General features: G+C 48.0%; 1 protein-coding gene across 1 annotated transcript in view; it reads right to left on the bottom strand.

The window, feature by feature from the left end:
* Positions 1-9,847: 9,847 nt before the first annotated feature.
* The window catches only part of LIPC (lipase C, hepatic type), a 234,169-nt gene continuing 231,478 nt past the window's right edge, over positions 9,848-12,538 (bottom strand). Inside the window, exon 11 of the mRNA XM_066589963.1 lies at positions 9,848-10,207. Within this exon, the coding sequence (XP_066446060.1) occupies positions 10,072-10,207 (136 nt within the window). The 3' untranslated portion in view covers positions 9,848-10,071. The remainder of the gene's footprint in view (positions 10,208-12,538) is intronic.

Consider the following 12,538-nt stretch of genomic DNA (forward strand, 5'->3'; position numbering starts at 1 on the left):
CGTCATCCCGCCAGAGGGAAAGAGTATACAATATATACGCTGCATACGGTGTCTGTCTGGTTTTTCACCTCACCATTTTAAAAAATTGAAGCAAAATACTTAAGGCCTACCAGTGGCCTTTGGCCACTTGACTGGTTCTGCGCTGTGAATTCCAGTAGCTCAGTCATACGCACCTAGGTCTCACTACAGGCTTGCGCATAATTGATTCCTGGCTCTGCTCTGCGTTCCGTAAGCGAAGTCAGCCTCCAACCACAGGCCAATAAGCGGCACATTTAATTACAGTGTTCTGTTTCTGCTCTACTCGTAATACACCATGCTGAGGGGTAGGGGTAGGCCTAGAGGACGTGGACACGGGCGAGGACATGGAGGCCCAAGTCAGGGTGTGGGCACAGGCCGAGCTCCTGGTCCAGGTGTATAGCAGCCGACTGCTGCGGGATTAGGAGAGAAGCAAGTTTCTGGGGTCCCCAGATTCATCTCACAATTAATGGGTCCACGTGGTAGACCTTTATTAGAAACTGAGCAGTGTGAGCAGGTCCTGTCGTGGATGGCAGAAAGTGCATCCAGCAATCTATTGACCACCCAGAGTTCTGCGCCGTCCACTGCTGCAACTCTGAATCCGCTGGCTGCTGCTCCTCCTTCCTCCCAGCCTCCTCACTCCATGAAAATGACACATTCTGAGGAGCAGGCAGACTCCCAGGAACTGTTCTCGGGCCCCTGCCCAGATTGGGCAGCAATGGTTCCTCTCCCACCGGAGGAGTTTGTCATGACCGATGCCCAACCTTTGGAAAGTTCCCGGGGTCCGGGGGATGAGGCTGGGGACTTCCGGCAACTGTCTCAAGAGCTTCCAGTGGGTGAGGAGGACGATGACGATGAGACACAGTTGTCTATCAGTGAGGTAGTAGTAAGGGCAGTAAGTCCGAGGGAGGAGCGCACAGAGGATTCGGAGGAAGAGCAGCTGGACAATGAGGTGACTGACCCCACCTGGTTTGCTAAGCCTACTGAGGACAGGTCTTCAGAGGGGGAGGCAAGTGCAGCAGCAGGGCAGGTTGGAAAAGGCAGTGCGGTGGCCAGGGGTAGAGGCAGGGCCAGACCGAATAATCCACCAACTGTTTCCCAAAGCGCCCCCTCGCGCCATGCCACCCTGCAGAGGCTGAGGTGCTCAAAGGTGTGGCAGTTCTTTACTGAGAGTGCAGACGACCGACGAACTGTGGTGTGCAAGGTTTGTCGCGCCAAGATCAGCCGGGGAGCCACCACCAACAGCCTCACCACCACCAGCATGCGCAGGCATATGATGGCCAGCACCCCACAAGGTGGGACGAAGGCCGTTCACCGCCTCCGGTTTGCACCACTGCCTCTCCCCCTGTGCCCCAACCTGCCACTGAGATCCAACCCTCCTCTCAGGCCACAGGCACGACCATCTCCCGGCCTGCACCCACACCCTCACCTCCGCTGTCCTCGGCACCATCCAGCAATGTCTCTCAGCGCAGCGTCCAGCCGTCGCTAGCGCAACTGTTTGAGCGCAAGCGCAAGTACGCCGCCACGCACCCGCATGCTCAAGCGTTAAACGTGCACATAGCCAAATTGATCAGCCTGGAGATGCTGCCGTATAGGCTTGTGGAAACGGAGGCTTTCAAAAACATGATGGCGGCGGCGGCCTCGCGCTACTCGGTTCCCAGTCGCCACTACTTTTCCCGATGTGCCGTCCCAGCCCTGCACTACCACGTCTCCCGCAACATTGTATGCGCCCTCACCAACGCGGTTACTGCCAAGGTCCACTTAACAACGGACACGTGGACAAGCACAGGCGGGCAGGGCCACTATATCTCCCTGACGGCACATTGGGTGAATTTAGTGGAGGCTGGGACAGAGTCAGAGCCTGGGACCGCTCACGTCCTACCCACCCCCAGAATTGCAGGCCCCAGCTCGGTGGTGGTATCTGCGGCGGTGTATGCTTCCTCCACTAAACCACCCTCCTCCTCCTACGCAACCTCTGTCTCGCAATCAAGATGTGTCAGCAGCAGCACATCGCCAGCAGTCGGTGTCGCGCGTCGTGGCAGCACAGCGGTGGGCAAACGTCAGCAGGCCGTGCTGAAACTACTCAGCTTAGGAGAGAAGAGGCACACGGCCCACGAACTGCTGCAGGGTCTGACAGAGCAGACCGACCGCTGGCTTTCGCCGCTGAGCCTCCAACTGGGCATGGTCGTGTGTGACAACGGCCGTAACCTGGTGGTGGCTCTGCAGCTCGGCAGCCTCACACACGTGCCATGCCTGGCCCACGTCTTTAATTTGGTGGTTCAGCGCTTTCTGAAAAGCTACCCACGCTTGTCAGACCTGCTCGGAAAGGTGCGCCGGCTCAGCGCATATTTCCGCAAGTCCAAGACGGACGCTGCCACCCTGCGGACCCTGCAACATCGGTTTAATCTGCCAGTGCACCGACTGCTGTGTGACGTGCCCACACGGTGGAACTCTATGCTCCACATGTTGGCCAGGCTCTATGAGCAGCGTAGAGCTATATTGGAATACCAACTCCAACATGGGCGGCGTAGTGGGAGTCAGCCTCCTCAATTCTTTACAGAAGAGTGGGCCTGGTTGGCAGACATCTGCCAGGTGAGCAGCGATGCTGCAATCATTAGCATCACCATTCCTCTGCTATGCCTCTTGAGAAGTTCCCTGCAAAGCATAAAGGCAGATGCTTTGTGCTCGGAAACGGAGGTGGGGGAAGACAGTATGTCGCTGGATAGTCAGAGCACCCTCATGTCTATATCTCAGCGCGTTTTGGAGGAGCAGGAGGGAGGGGGAGGAGCATGAGGAGGAGGGGGAAGAGACAGCTTGGCCCACTGCTGAGGGTACCCATGCTGCTTGCCTGTCATCCTTTCAGCGTGTATGGCCTGAGGAGGAGGAAGAGGAGGATCCTGAAAGTGATCTTCCTAGTGAGGATAGCCATGTGTTGTGTACAGGTACCCTGGCACACATGGCTGACTTCATGTTAGGATGCCTTTCTCGTGACCCTCGCGTTACACGCATTCTGGCCACTACGGATTACTGGGTGTACACACTGCTCGACCCACGGTATAAGGAGAACCTTCCCACTCTCATACCCGAAGAGGAAAGGGGTTCGAGAGTGATGCTATACCACAGGACCATGGCGGACAAACTGATGGTAAAATTCACATCCGACAGCGCTAGTGGCAGAAGGCGCAGTTCCGAGGGCCAGGTAGCAGGGGAGGCGTGGAGATCAGGCAGCATGTACAGCGCAGGCAGGGGAACACTCTCCAAGGCCTTTGCCAGCTTTATGGCTCCCCAGCAAGACTGTGTCACCGCTCGCCAGTCAAGGCTGAGTCGGCGGGAGCACTGTAAAAGTATGGTGAGGGAGTACGTTGCCGATCGCACGACCGTCCTCCGTGACGCCTCTGCTCCGTACAACTACTGGGTGTCGAAGCTGGACACGTGTCCTGAACTCGCGCTGTATGCCCTGGAGGTGCTTGCTTGCCCTGTGGCTAGCGTCTTGTCAGAGAGGGTGTTTAGTGCGGCTGGGGGAACCATCACGGATAAGCGTACCCGCCTGTCAACTGACAGTGCCAACAGGCTTACACTCATAAAGATGAACAAAGCCTGGATTTCCCCAGACTTCTCTTCTCCACCAGCGGACAGCAGCGGTACCTAAACAATATGTAGGCTGCACCCGCGGATGGAAGCATCGTTCTCTATCACCATAAAAAACGGGGACCTTTTAGCTTCATCAATCTGTGTATTATATTCATCCTCCTCCTCCTGAAACCTCACGTAATCGCGCTGAACGGGGCAATTTTTCTTAGGCCCACAAGGCCCAGTCATATTACTTTTGTAAACAATGTTTTTACGTTTCAATTCTCATTAAAGCGTTGAAACTTGAACCAATTTTTATTTTAACTGGGCTGCCTCCAGGCCTAGTTACAAATTAAGCCACAGTAACCAAAGCGATTAATGGGTTTCACCTGCCCTCTTGGTTGGGCATGGGCAATTTTTCTGAGGTATATTAGTACTGTTGGTGCACCAATTCTTTTGGGCCCTCGCCTACAGTGTAATCCTAGTAATTTTTATGGGCTTCGCCTGCACTCATGGTACAGCAAGGTGTGTGGGGTTGGCCTACACTTTTGCTACATAAATGTAACTGGGGCCTTGTCTATACTGCAACTACTGAAATGTGCAAGAGACTGTTATCTCCCTAAACTGCTGCAACGGGAATGTTACTGTGGCCTGTCTTGACTGCTACTACTACTGAAATGGAACTAAGACTGTGCTCCCCCTATACTGCTGTTTCGGAATTGTTACTGGGGCCTGTCTTGACTGCTACTATTACTGAAATGGAACTAATACTGTGCTCCCCCTATACTGCTGCTAGTGATATGTTACTGGGGCCTGTCCACACTGCTACTACTACTGAAATGGAACTAATACTGTGCTCCCCCTATACTGCTGCTAGTGATATGTTACTGGGGCCTGTCTTGACTGCTACTATTACTGAAATGGAACTAATACTGTGCTCCCCCTATACTGCTGCTAGTGATATGTTACTGGGGCCTGTCTTGACTGCTACTATTACTGAAATGGAACTAATACTGTGCTCCCCCTATACTGCTGCTAGTGATATGTTACTGGGGCCTGTCCAGACTGCTACTACTACTGAAATGGAACTAATACTGTGCTCCCCCTATACTGCTGCTAGTGATATGTTACTGGGGCCTGTCCCTAATGCTACCGCTGAATTTGTTACTAATTCTTGGCTCTGCCTATACCGCTGCTAATGCTATGTCACTGGGGTGTGGAAACGGAGGCTTCCCAAAGACATGATGGCGGCGAGGCCATTTCCCACCAACGCGGTTACTGTTAAGGTGCATAAAACCACGGACACGTGGAGAGGACACGTAGTGCCTCAAAAACATCCCCCTCCTCCTCCAACAATGAAAACATTCTTGGCAAATACCTTTGCATTGGTACGTCTGGTGGCAGTCCAAGAATTTCACCTTTAACGACACAACAAGAGAGCCCCCCCACCATCCCCCCGCCACGGCCCACTTAATCATGGCCACATTCCGAAAACCAACTAAATAAAACCGCGCTACTAGGTCCGCAGTCGCGACCACATTCCCACCAACGCGGTTACTGTTAAGGTACATATTACCAGTCTGACTGGGGCATGCACTGTGGGCCGAAGCCCACCTGTATTGTATCTGACATTAGATCTGCTGAGCAGGGCACTGCAATGGGATACATTTATGTACCGCCGATGGGTTCCAGGGAGCCACCCATGCTGTGGGTCCACCGGGACTTCACATTACCGATTTGTACCTGCCAGTGTCTATGTATTAAAAACTCCGGTCAGACTGGGGCATGCAGTGTGGGCCGAAGCCCAACTGTATTTAATCTGACGTTACCTCAGCTGTGCTGGGCACTGCAATGGGATTTGTTTATGTACTGCCGGTGGGTTCCAGGGAGCCACCCATGCTTTGGGTCCACACGGACTTCACATTAGGGAGTTGTACCTGCCTGTGTCTACTTATAAAAAAACCTCAGTCTGACTGGGGCATGCAGTGTGGGCCGAAGCCCACCTGCGTTTAATTTGACGTTACCTCAGCCATGCTGGGCAATGCAATGGGATTTATTTATGTAACGCCGGTGGCTTCCTGGGACCCACCCATGCTGTCGGTCCACACGGAGTTGTACCTGCCTGTGTCTACTTATAAAGAACCCCAGTCTGACTGGGGCATGCAGTGTGGGCCGAAGCCCACCTGTATTTAATCTGACGTTAGCTCTGCTGTCCAGGGCACTGCAATGGGATTTGTTTATGTACCGCCGGTGGGTTCCGGGGAGCCACCCATGCTTTGGGTCCACCGGGACTTCACATTAGGGATTTGTACCTGCCTGTGTCTATGTATTAAAAACCACGGTCAGACTGGGGTATGCAGTGTGGGCCGAAACCCACCTGCATTTAATCTGACGTTACCTCAGCTGTGCTGGGCAATGCAATGGGATTTATTTATGTACCGCCGTGGGTTCCAGGGAGCCACCCATGCTTTGGGTCCACAGGGACTTCACATTAGGGATTTGTACCTGCCAGTGTCTATGTATTAAAAACCCCGGTCAGACTGGGGCATGCAGTATGGGCCGAAGCCCACCTGCATTTAATCTGACGTTACCTCAGCTGTGCTGGGCAATGCAATGAGATTTATTTATGTAGCGCCGGTGGCTTCCTGGGACCCACCCATGCTGTCGGTCCACACGGAGTTGTACCTGCTTGTGTCTACTTATAGAGAACCCCAGTCTGACTGGGGCATGCAGTGTGGGCTGAAGCCCACCTGTATTTAATCTGATGTTAGCTCTACTATCTGGGGCACTGCATTGGGACAAACTACAGAAGCAATACAGAGCTAATGAGACGTGCACAGCTACACTAGTATTGGAGTCCGCTGTAGGCACGCGATTGCTGAGCATTTGTGCAGAGGCCTATGTCCTGGGTGCAGTGAAAGTCCGCTTCCAGCCTAGGATTGCTGAATCTGTGGGCCCAGGCCTATGCCGTGAGCGCGGTGCAAGTCTGCCATGTTTGGCCGCTCAGATCAATTTTTTGTTCATGTCTTGGGTTTCCTAGGACCCACCTATGCTGTTGGTGCAAACTTAGTTCCCATTGTGGTGTTTGACATGTCTGGCACAAAGGCACTGACTGACTTGGGTAGGGGGCAGAGCACTGACGGCTTTCCCCTTGCAGTGTGGATTGAGCTATGCGACACCTTGACAGAATGAATACTGTGTGGCACATGGATTCCCCATTGCTATGCCCACGTTTGCAGCTCCTGACAGAGGTGGCACAGGATTGGAGTTCTCATTGCTTCTGTACAGCATTGTAGGCTATCGCCCCGCCCCTTTTAAAGAGGGTCGCTGCCTGGCCCTGCCAACCCTCTGCAGTGTGTGCCTCCGGTTCCTCCTCATGGCAGACGCACTTATAAATAGACATGAGGGTGGTGTGGCTATGAGGCCAGCGTGTGGCATGAGGGCAGCTGAAGGCTGCGCAGGGACACTTTGGTGTGCGCTGTGGACACTGGGTCATGCGGGGGGGTTGGGCAGCATGTAACCCAGGAGAAGTGGCAGCGGAGTGTCATACAGGCAGTGATTGTGCTTTGTTGGAGGTAGTGTGGTGCTTAGCTAAGGTATGCCTTGCTAATGAGGGTTTTTCAGAAGTAAAAATTGTTGGGGGGGCACTCTTGCCGCTATTGTGGCTTAATAGTGGGACCTGGGAACTTGAGATGCAGCCCAACATGTAGCGCCTCGCCTGCCCTATCCGTTTCTGTGTCGTTCCCATCACTTTCTTGAATTTCCCAGATTTTCACAAATGTAAACCTTAGCGAGCATCGGCGATATACAAAAATGCTAGAGTCGCCCATTGACTTCAATGGGGTTCGTTACTCGAAACGAACCCTCGAGCATCGCGGGAAGTTCGACTCGAGTAACGAGCACCCGAGCATTTTGGTGCTCGCTCATCTCTAATCATAATCATTCAATGTAAATGCAGCAAATGATCGAACGCTGAACAATAAAAAAATTTCTTTCATCGTTCATTTTATGCAGCTATATAAGTCATCGTTGGCTTATCGGTAATTGTTCAGTTTAACCCCTTAGTGACGGAGCTTTTTTGCTTTTTTCCATTTTTGTTTTTTCCTACTCCCTTTTAAAAAATCGTAGCTCCTTTATTTATCCATCAGCTGTATGAGGGCTTGTTTTTTGCAGGACGAGTTGTACTTTTCAATGGCACTATTTATTGTACCATATAATTTACTGAAAAACTTTTTAAAAATTCTTAGCGGAGAGAAATGGAAAAAAAAACGACATTCGTCCTGTTTCTACGGCGCACAAACTGCAACAAAAACGACCTGATATTTTTATTCTATGGGTCAGTATGATTACTACAATACCAAACTTATATAGTTTTTTTTTTTGCTGTAGTACTTGTATTTTTTTTTAAAGATATTTAATTTTTTTCAATTATTTTCTGCGGTCATTTTGTGCGCGCAATAACTTTTTTATTTTTCTGTCGACGTAGTTGTGCAAGGGCTCAATTTTTGCGGGATGTCCTGTAGTTTCCGATAGTATCAATTTGGAATACATACAACTTTTTGATCGCTTTTTATTGCATTTTTTCTGGAAGACAGGGTAACTAAAAAAGTGTATTTCTGGCATTCTTTTTTTTTTTTTTCGGAGGACGTTCACCGTGCAGGAAAAATAATGCACTACTTTGATAGATAGGACTTTTACGGACGCGGCAATACCAAATACATATTTTTATTTTATGATTTAGATTTTTTAATAATTGATACGGCAAAAGGGGGGTGATTTAAACTTTTATAAGTTTATTTTTTTTTATAATTTAAAAAACTTTATTGATCTGTTTCTTACTTTACTTTGAAGTCCCCCTGGGGGACTTTAACATGCAATGCTTTGATCGCTCCTGCAGTATGACGTAATGCTATAGCAGCCATTGCGGCTGCCCTACGGCGATTGTGCCTGCCTTATGGCGATCGTGCCTATGGCGACCGTGTCTGCTTTGCAGACCTTCAGGTATTGTATTTTTGGCTTTTTCTGTGAATAATGTCTTTGTTTTTTCCCTCACCTCTGTGATTTTTTGAGCCCCACAGCAGAGGTTAATCTAAATTGGACTGTGCATGTTCACAATTGAATCAATAACTGTTAGCAAAAGTATTCTTGTTACGAGCCAAGTAAGAGACATTCCAAAAAGCATTATAGGCTGTATTTTCAGTAACTGCTGCTAAAGCAGTCACCTTTAGGCCTCATGTCCACGGGGACAGATCCGCAGTGGATCATCCGCACCCATGATCCATGCCCCATAGGGATGCACTGGACACCCGCAGGTAATTAAATACCTGCAGATGTCATTTTCCGGATTGTGTGTGCGGGAAATCACCCGCAGCATACTCCATTTTAGTGCGGGTCTCCCGCAGGCTTCTATTGAAGCCTATGGAAGCTGTCCGGATCCGCGGCACACCCGCAGCTAAATTCCTGCTCTCCAGCGTGGTAGAGCAGGAGTTCAAAAAAGAAAGAGTGCATGGTGCATGCTTGCGGCACGCTGCCGGCGTGTCAAGCACATCCGCCAGGCCAAAGAGAGAAGATCCGGCCGCAACGAAGGGAAGATCCGCAGTGTCCGGACAGGTAAGTAATTCTTATTTTTAAGCCTCATGTCCGTGGGAAAGGAGGGACCCGCTGCAGGATTCTGCATGAAGAATCCACGGCGGGCCTGATTTTTCCCCGTGGACATGAGGCTTTAAAGTCACAATAACCAAATGGGCATTTATCTACTGCTGTTATGTAATACCTCACATTATGCTATAATGGACTGTTGTAACCTGAATATGCAGAACCAGTTACAGTAAAGATAAAAGTTGTTTTACGAAATCTTTGTGTCCGAAGTCCATCCTGCACTCCATATAACTGAAGCAGATTCCTTGGCAAAAGGGTATAGTGTGGAGCCTGGGACATGAGAACCCTGCCCTGCTAGCCTTCTGCATTAACCCCCAATGTACCACATTCTGGTTGCAGAATATTCAATGCAGACATTTAGGCAATTCCTAATTGTTCAAAACAGCCATCAGATTTCGCCATGCCTTAAGAAGTACAGTTTCAAGAAAAATTAAGTGAAGATTTGCCATGCAGTACCTTATCTACCGTAACCCGATCAAAGAGTTGTCATACTTATCTTTTATCATCTAAAAATTAAAAGGAACAAGTAGTATACAGTGAGCAAGTACATGATAAGCATCAATCTGCAAATAAATGGGACAAACCACTATGGAAAATGGCAATTTATTTGAAGCCGTTTTGAAACATGATGAAAAGTGATAGTGAAAAGCAAAAGACTCTCGGAACATGGTTGAACAAAAAGAAATTGATCTAGTTAACCTGTCAAAGAGTTGTAAAAGTGGTCCTAAAGTTTAGATGTCAGCAATATCTTAAGGCACATTGGGGTAGTTGACTTCAGATTCGCCTAAACATGCTTTATCAAGTGAATTAGTACTGCAGAAGATAGTTTTATTTGTCTTGTCCTTGTAGCTTCTGATGTTTTCTGTTTTTTTTCCTCTGAAGTCTGTTTAAACATCTCACATAATTCTTCTCTTGGTCGGGATGGAGTTCAAAGTCATCGACAGTTTCAGCACAAAACGTTATTCTGGGAAAAAAAAACAATGTATTTTATGTAAAATGTTTTCACCTTATATTAGTTAATTACACATTCCAGTACACACCACCATGGCCCTGAAGAAAGCCTGTTCTATTGTAGCCTGTGTGACATGCTGGGCATGGCTCAAACTTTTTTGAGTTACTTTTTGACACTGAACAAAATTATTTTTTAATCCTTAACTCCTTAATGACATGGCCTATTTTGGGCTTAACGACGCAAAGATGTTTGGCGAATTTTCATCTCCATTTTTCAAAAGCCATAACTTTTAAACTTTTTGTTGATGTGGACGTATAAGGGCTTGTTTTTTGCATGGCGAACTGTAGTTTTTGATGGTGCTATTTTTGGATACATAGACTATATTGTAAAACTTTTTTATTTTTTTTTATGATAACAGGGAGAGAAAACGCATCAATTCTGCCATATATAATTTTTTTTTTACAGCGTTAATCTTGCAGCATAAATGACACAATCCTTTTTTTCTGCGGGCTGGTACGATTACAACGATACCAAAATGCTTACATTTTTTTAGGTTTTTCCACTTTTCTGTAATAAAAACCCTTTTTTTGGAAATCTTTCTTTTTCTAAATCGCTGCATTCAAAGTCCTGTAACTTTTTTATTTTTCTATGTACGGAGCTCTGTGAAGGCTTATTTTTTGCGAGACAAACTGTAGTTTTTATTGGTACCATTTTGGGGGTACATACGGCTTTTTTGATCACTTTTATTACGTTTTTAGAGAGGCAATAGACTAAAAATTTGCCGTTTTTTTAACGATTTTTTTCGTGCAGAGTCAAAAGCATGTGCAACGTGTTACGGACGCGACTATACCAAATATGTGGGATTTAAATTTTTTTTAACCTTTTTTTATGCTAATATGACAAAAAGCACTATTTTTTTTACATTTTTCTTTTTTGTTCATTTTTATTATCATTTTTTCACACTATTTGTGTCCCTCTGGGGGACTTACAGCACAGCACTGATGATCGCTGTGATAAGGCATGGCAGGGCTACTGCCCTGCAATGCTTTACCGCTAATACAGCAATCACCGGCTATGGCAATACAGGACGCCGGTATCTGGCATCCTGTTGCCATGGCAACCAGCCGTGCTCCCTGCGATTATATCATGAGAGCCTGGCAACTTCACAGAGGGAGCGCGCTCCCTCTCTGAACCCTTCCCATGCTGCAATCTACATAGATCGCGGCAGGGAAGGGGTTAAAAGCTGGGTGCTTATTTCTGATGCACCCCTGCTGTTGCAGCGGGAGGCCAGCTATGACTGACAGCCGACTTCTACTGCGGGATGGCGTGAGATCCCTTATGATCTTCCGCTATCCCCAGGATGTAAGTTTACGTCCTGTTGCGGGAAGTACCCCGCTGCCAGGATGTAAACTTACACCCTGGAGCGGGAAGGGGTTAAAGCGGTTGTCACACAACAATTTTTTTTTGCTTTATATCCTGTTTATCAAGGAAATTTAGCTCAGAACCGGACCTCTTAGACCCCTAGTCATTACAAGGGGTTCTAAGTCATCTAGAAATCAAACTGAGAATACACTGTTTCTCGCCTTAAAGGGGTTGTCCACTTGTAAACTATTGATGTCCTAGCTTCAGAATAGTACAATGACTTGGGTCCGTTGTTAGGGACCACCCACTCATCAGCTGTTCTCTGAGCCAGAGCGCTCATGCACTCAGCTAACTTTTATAGAAAGCAGATAGCTCCATTCTCAGTGCAGTGACCATGCTTGGTAGTGCAGGCACAGCATCCGCTGAAGTGAATGGGAACTAAGCATTTAATACTAAGCCTAGCCATTGTGGTGGGAATGGAGCTGATTAATTCCTGCAGAGATCAGCTCTGAGCATCAGCACACTAGCCCAGCAAACACTTGATCAACTATTGATGACCTCTCCTAAGGATAGGCCATCAATCAGTGAAAAACTCCTTTAGTAGGATATTGTTCTCATTCAGCTGATTCTGACAACCCCCTTCTTAGTGAGTAATTAATTAAGCTTTAAAGCTGCCCTGCACTTGCAGTATACTGCAATTTTTGCAGATTTTTTGCGAGGATCACACAATTAAAATTCACAACAGATCTGCCACGAAAATGGCCAAATGTACAAAACCCAATGATAGAAGGCAAAGTCTATAATCATATAGTTAATGTTTATAGAGAGGAAGCTGCACAGAGGGTTAGCCCAGCATAATGTTCTGTTTTATTTAGCAAAACTGTCGAAAATTCCATATGACAAGGTGGGTTTGGAGGTGGGTTAAGATATCAGGCAATCTGTGCTTACAGGCTGTTGAAATGTAAATCCATAATGTGTCAA

This window comes from Eleutherodactylus coqui, chromosome 2 (assembly GCF_035609145.1).
Source record: "Eleutherodactylus coqui strain aEleCoq1 chromosome 2, aEleCoq1.hap1, whole genome shotgun sequence".
NCBI lineage: Eukaryota > Metazoa > Chordata > Amphibia > Anura > Eleutherodactylidae > Eleutherodactylus > Eleutherodactylus coqui.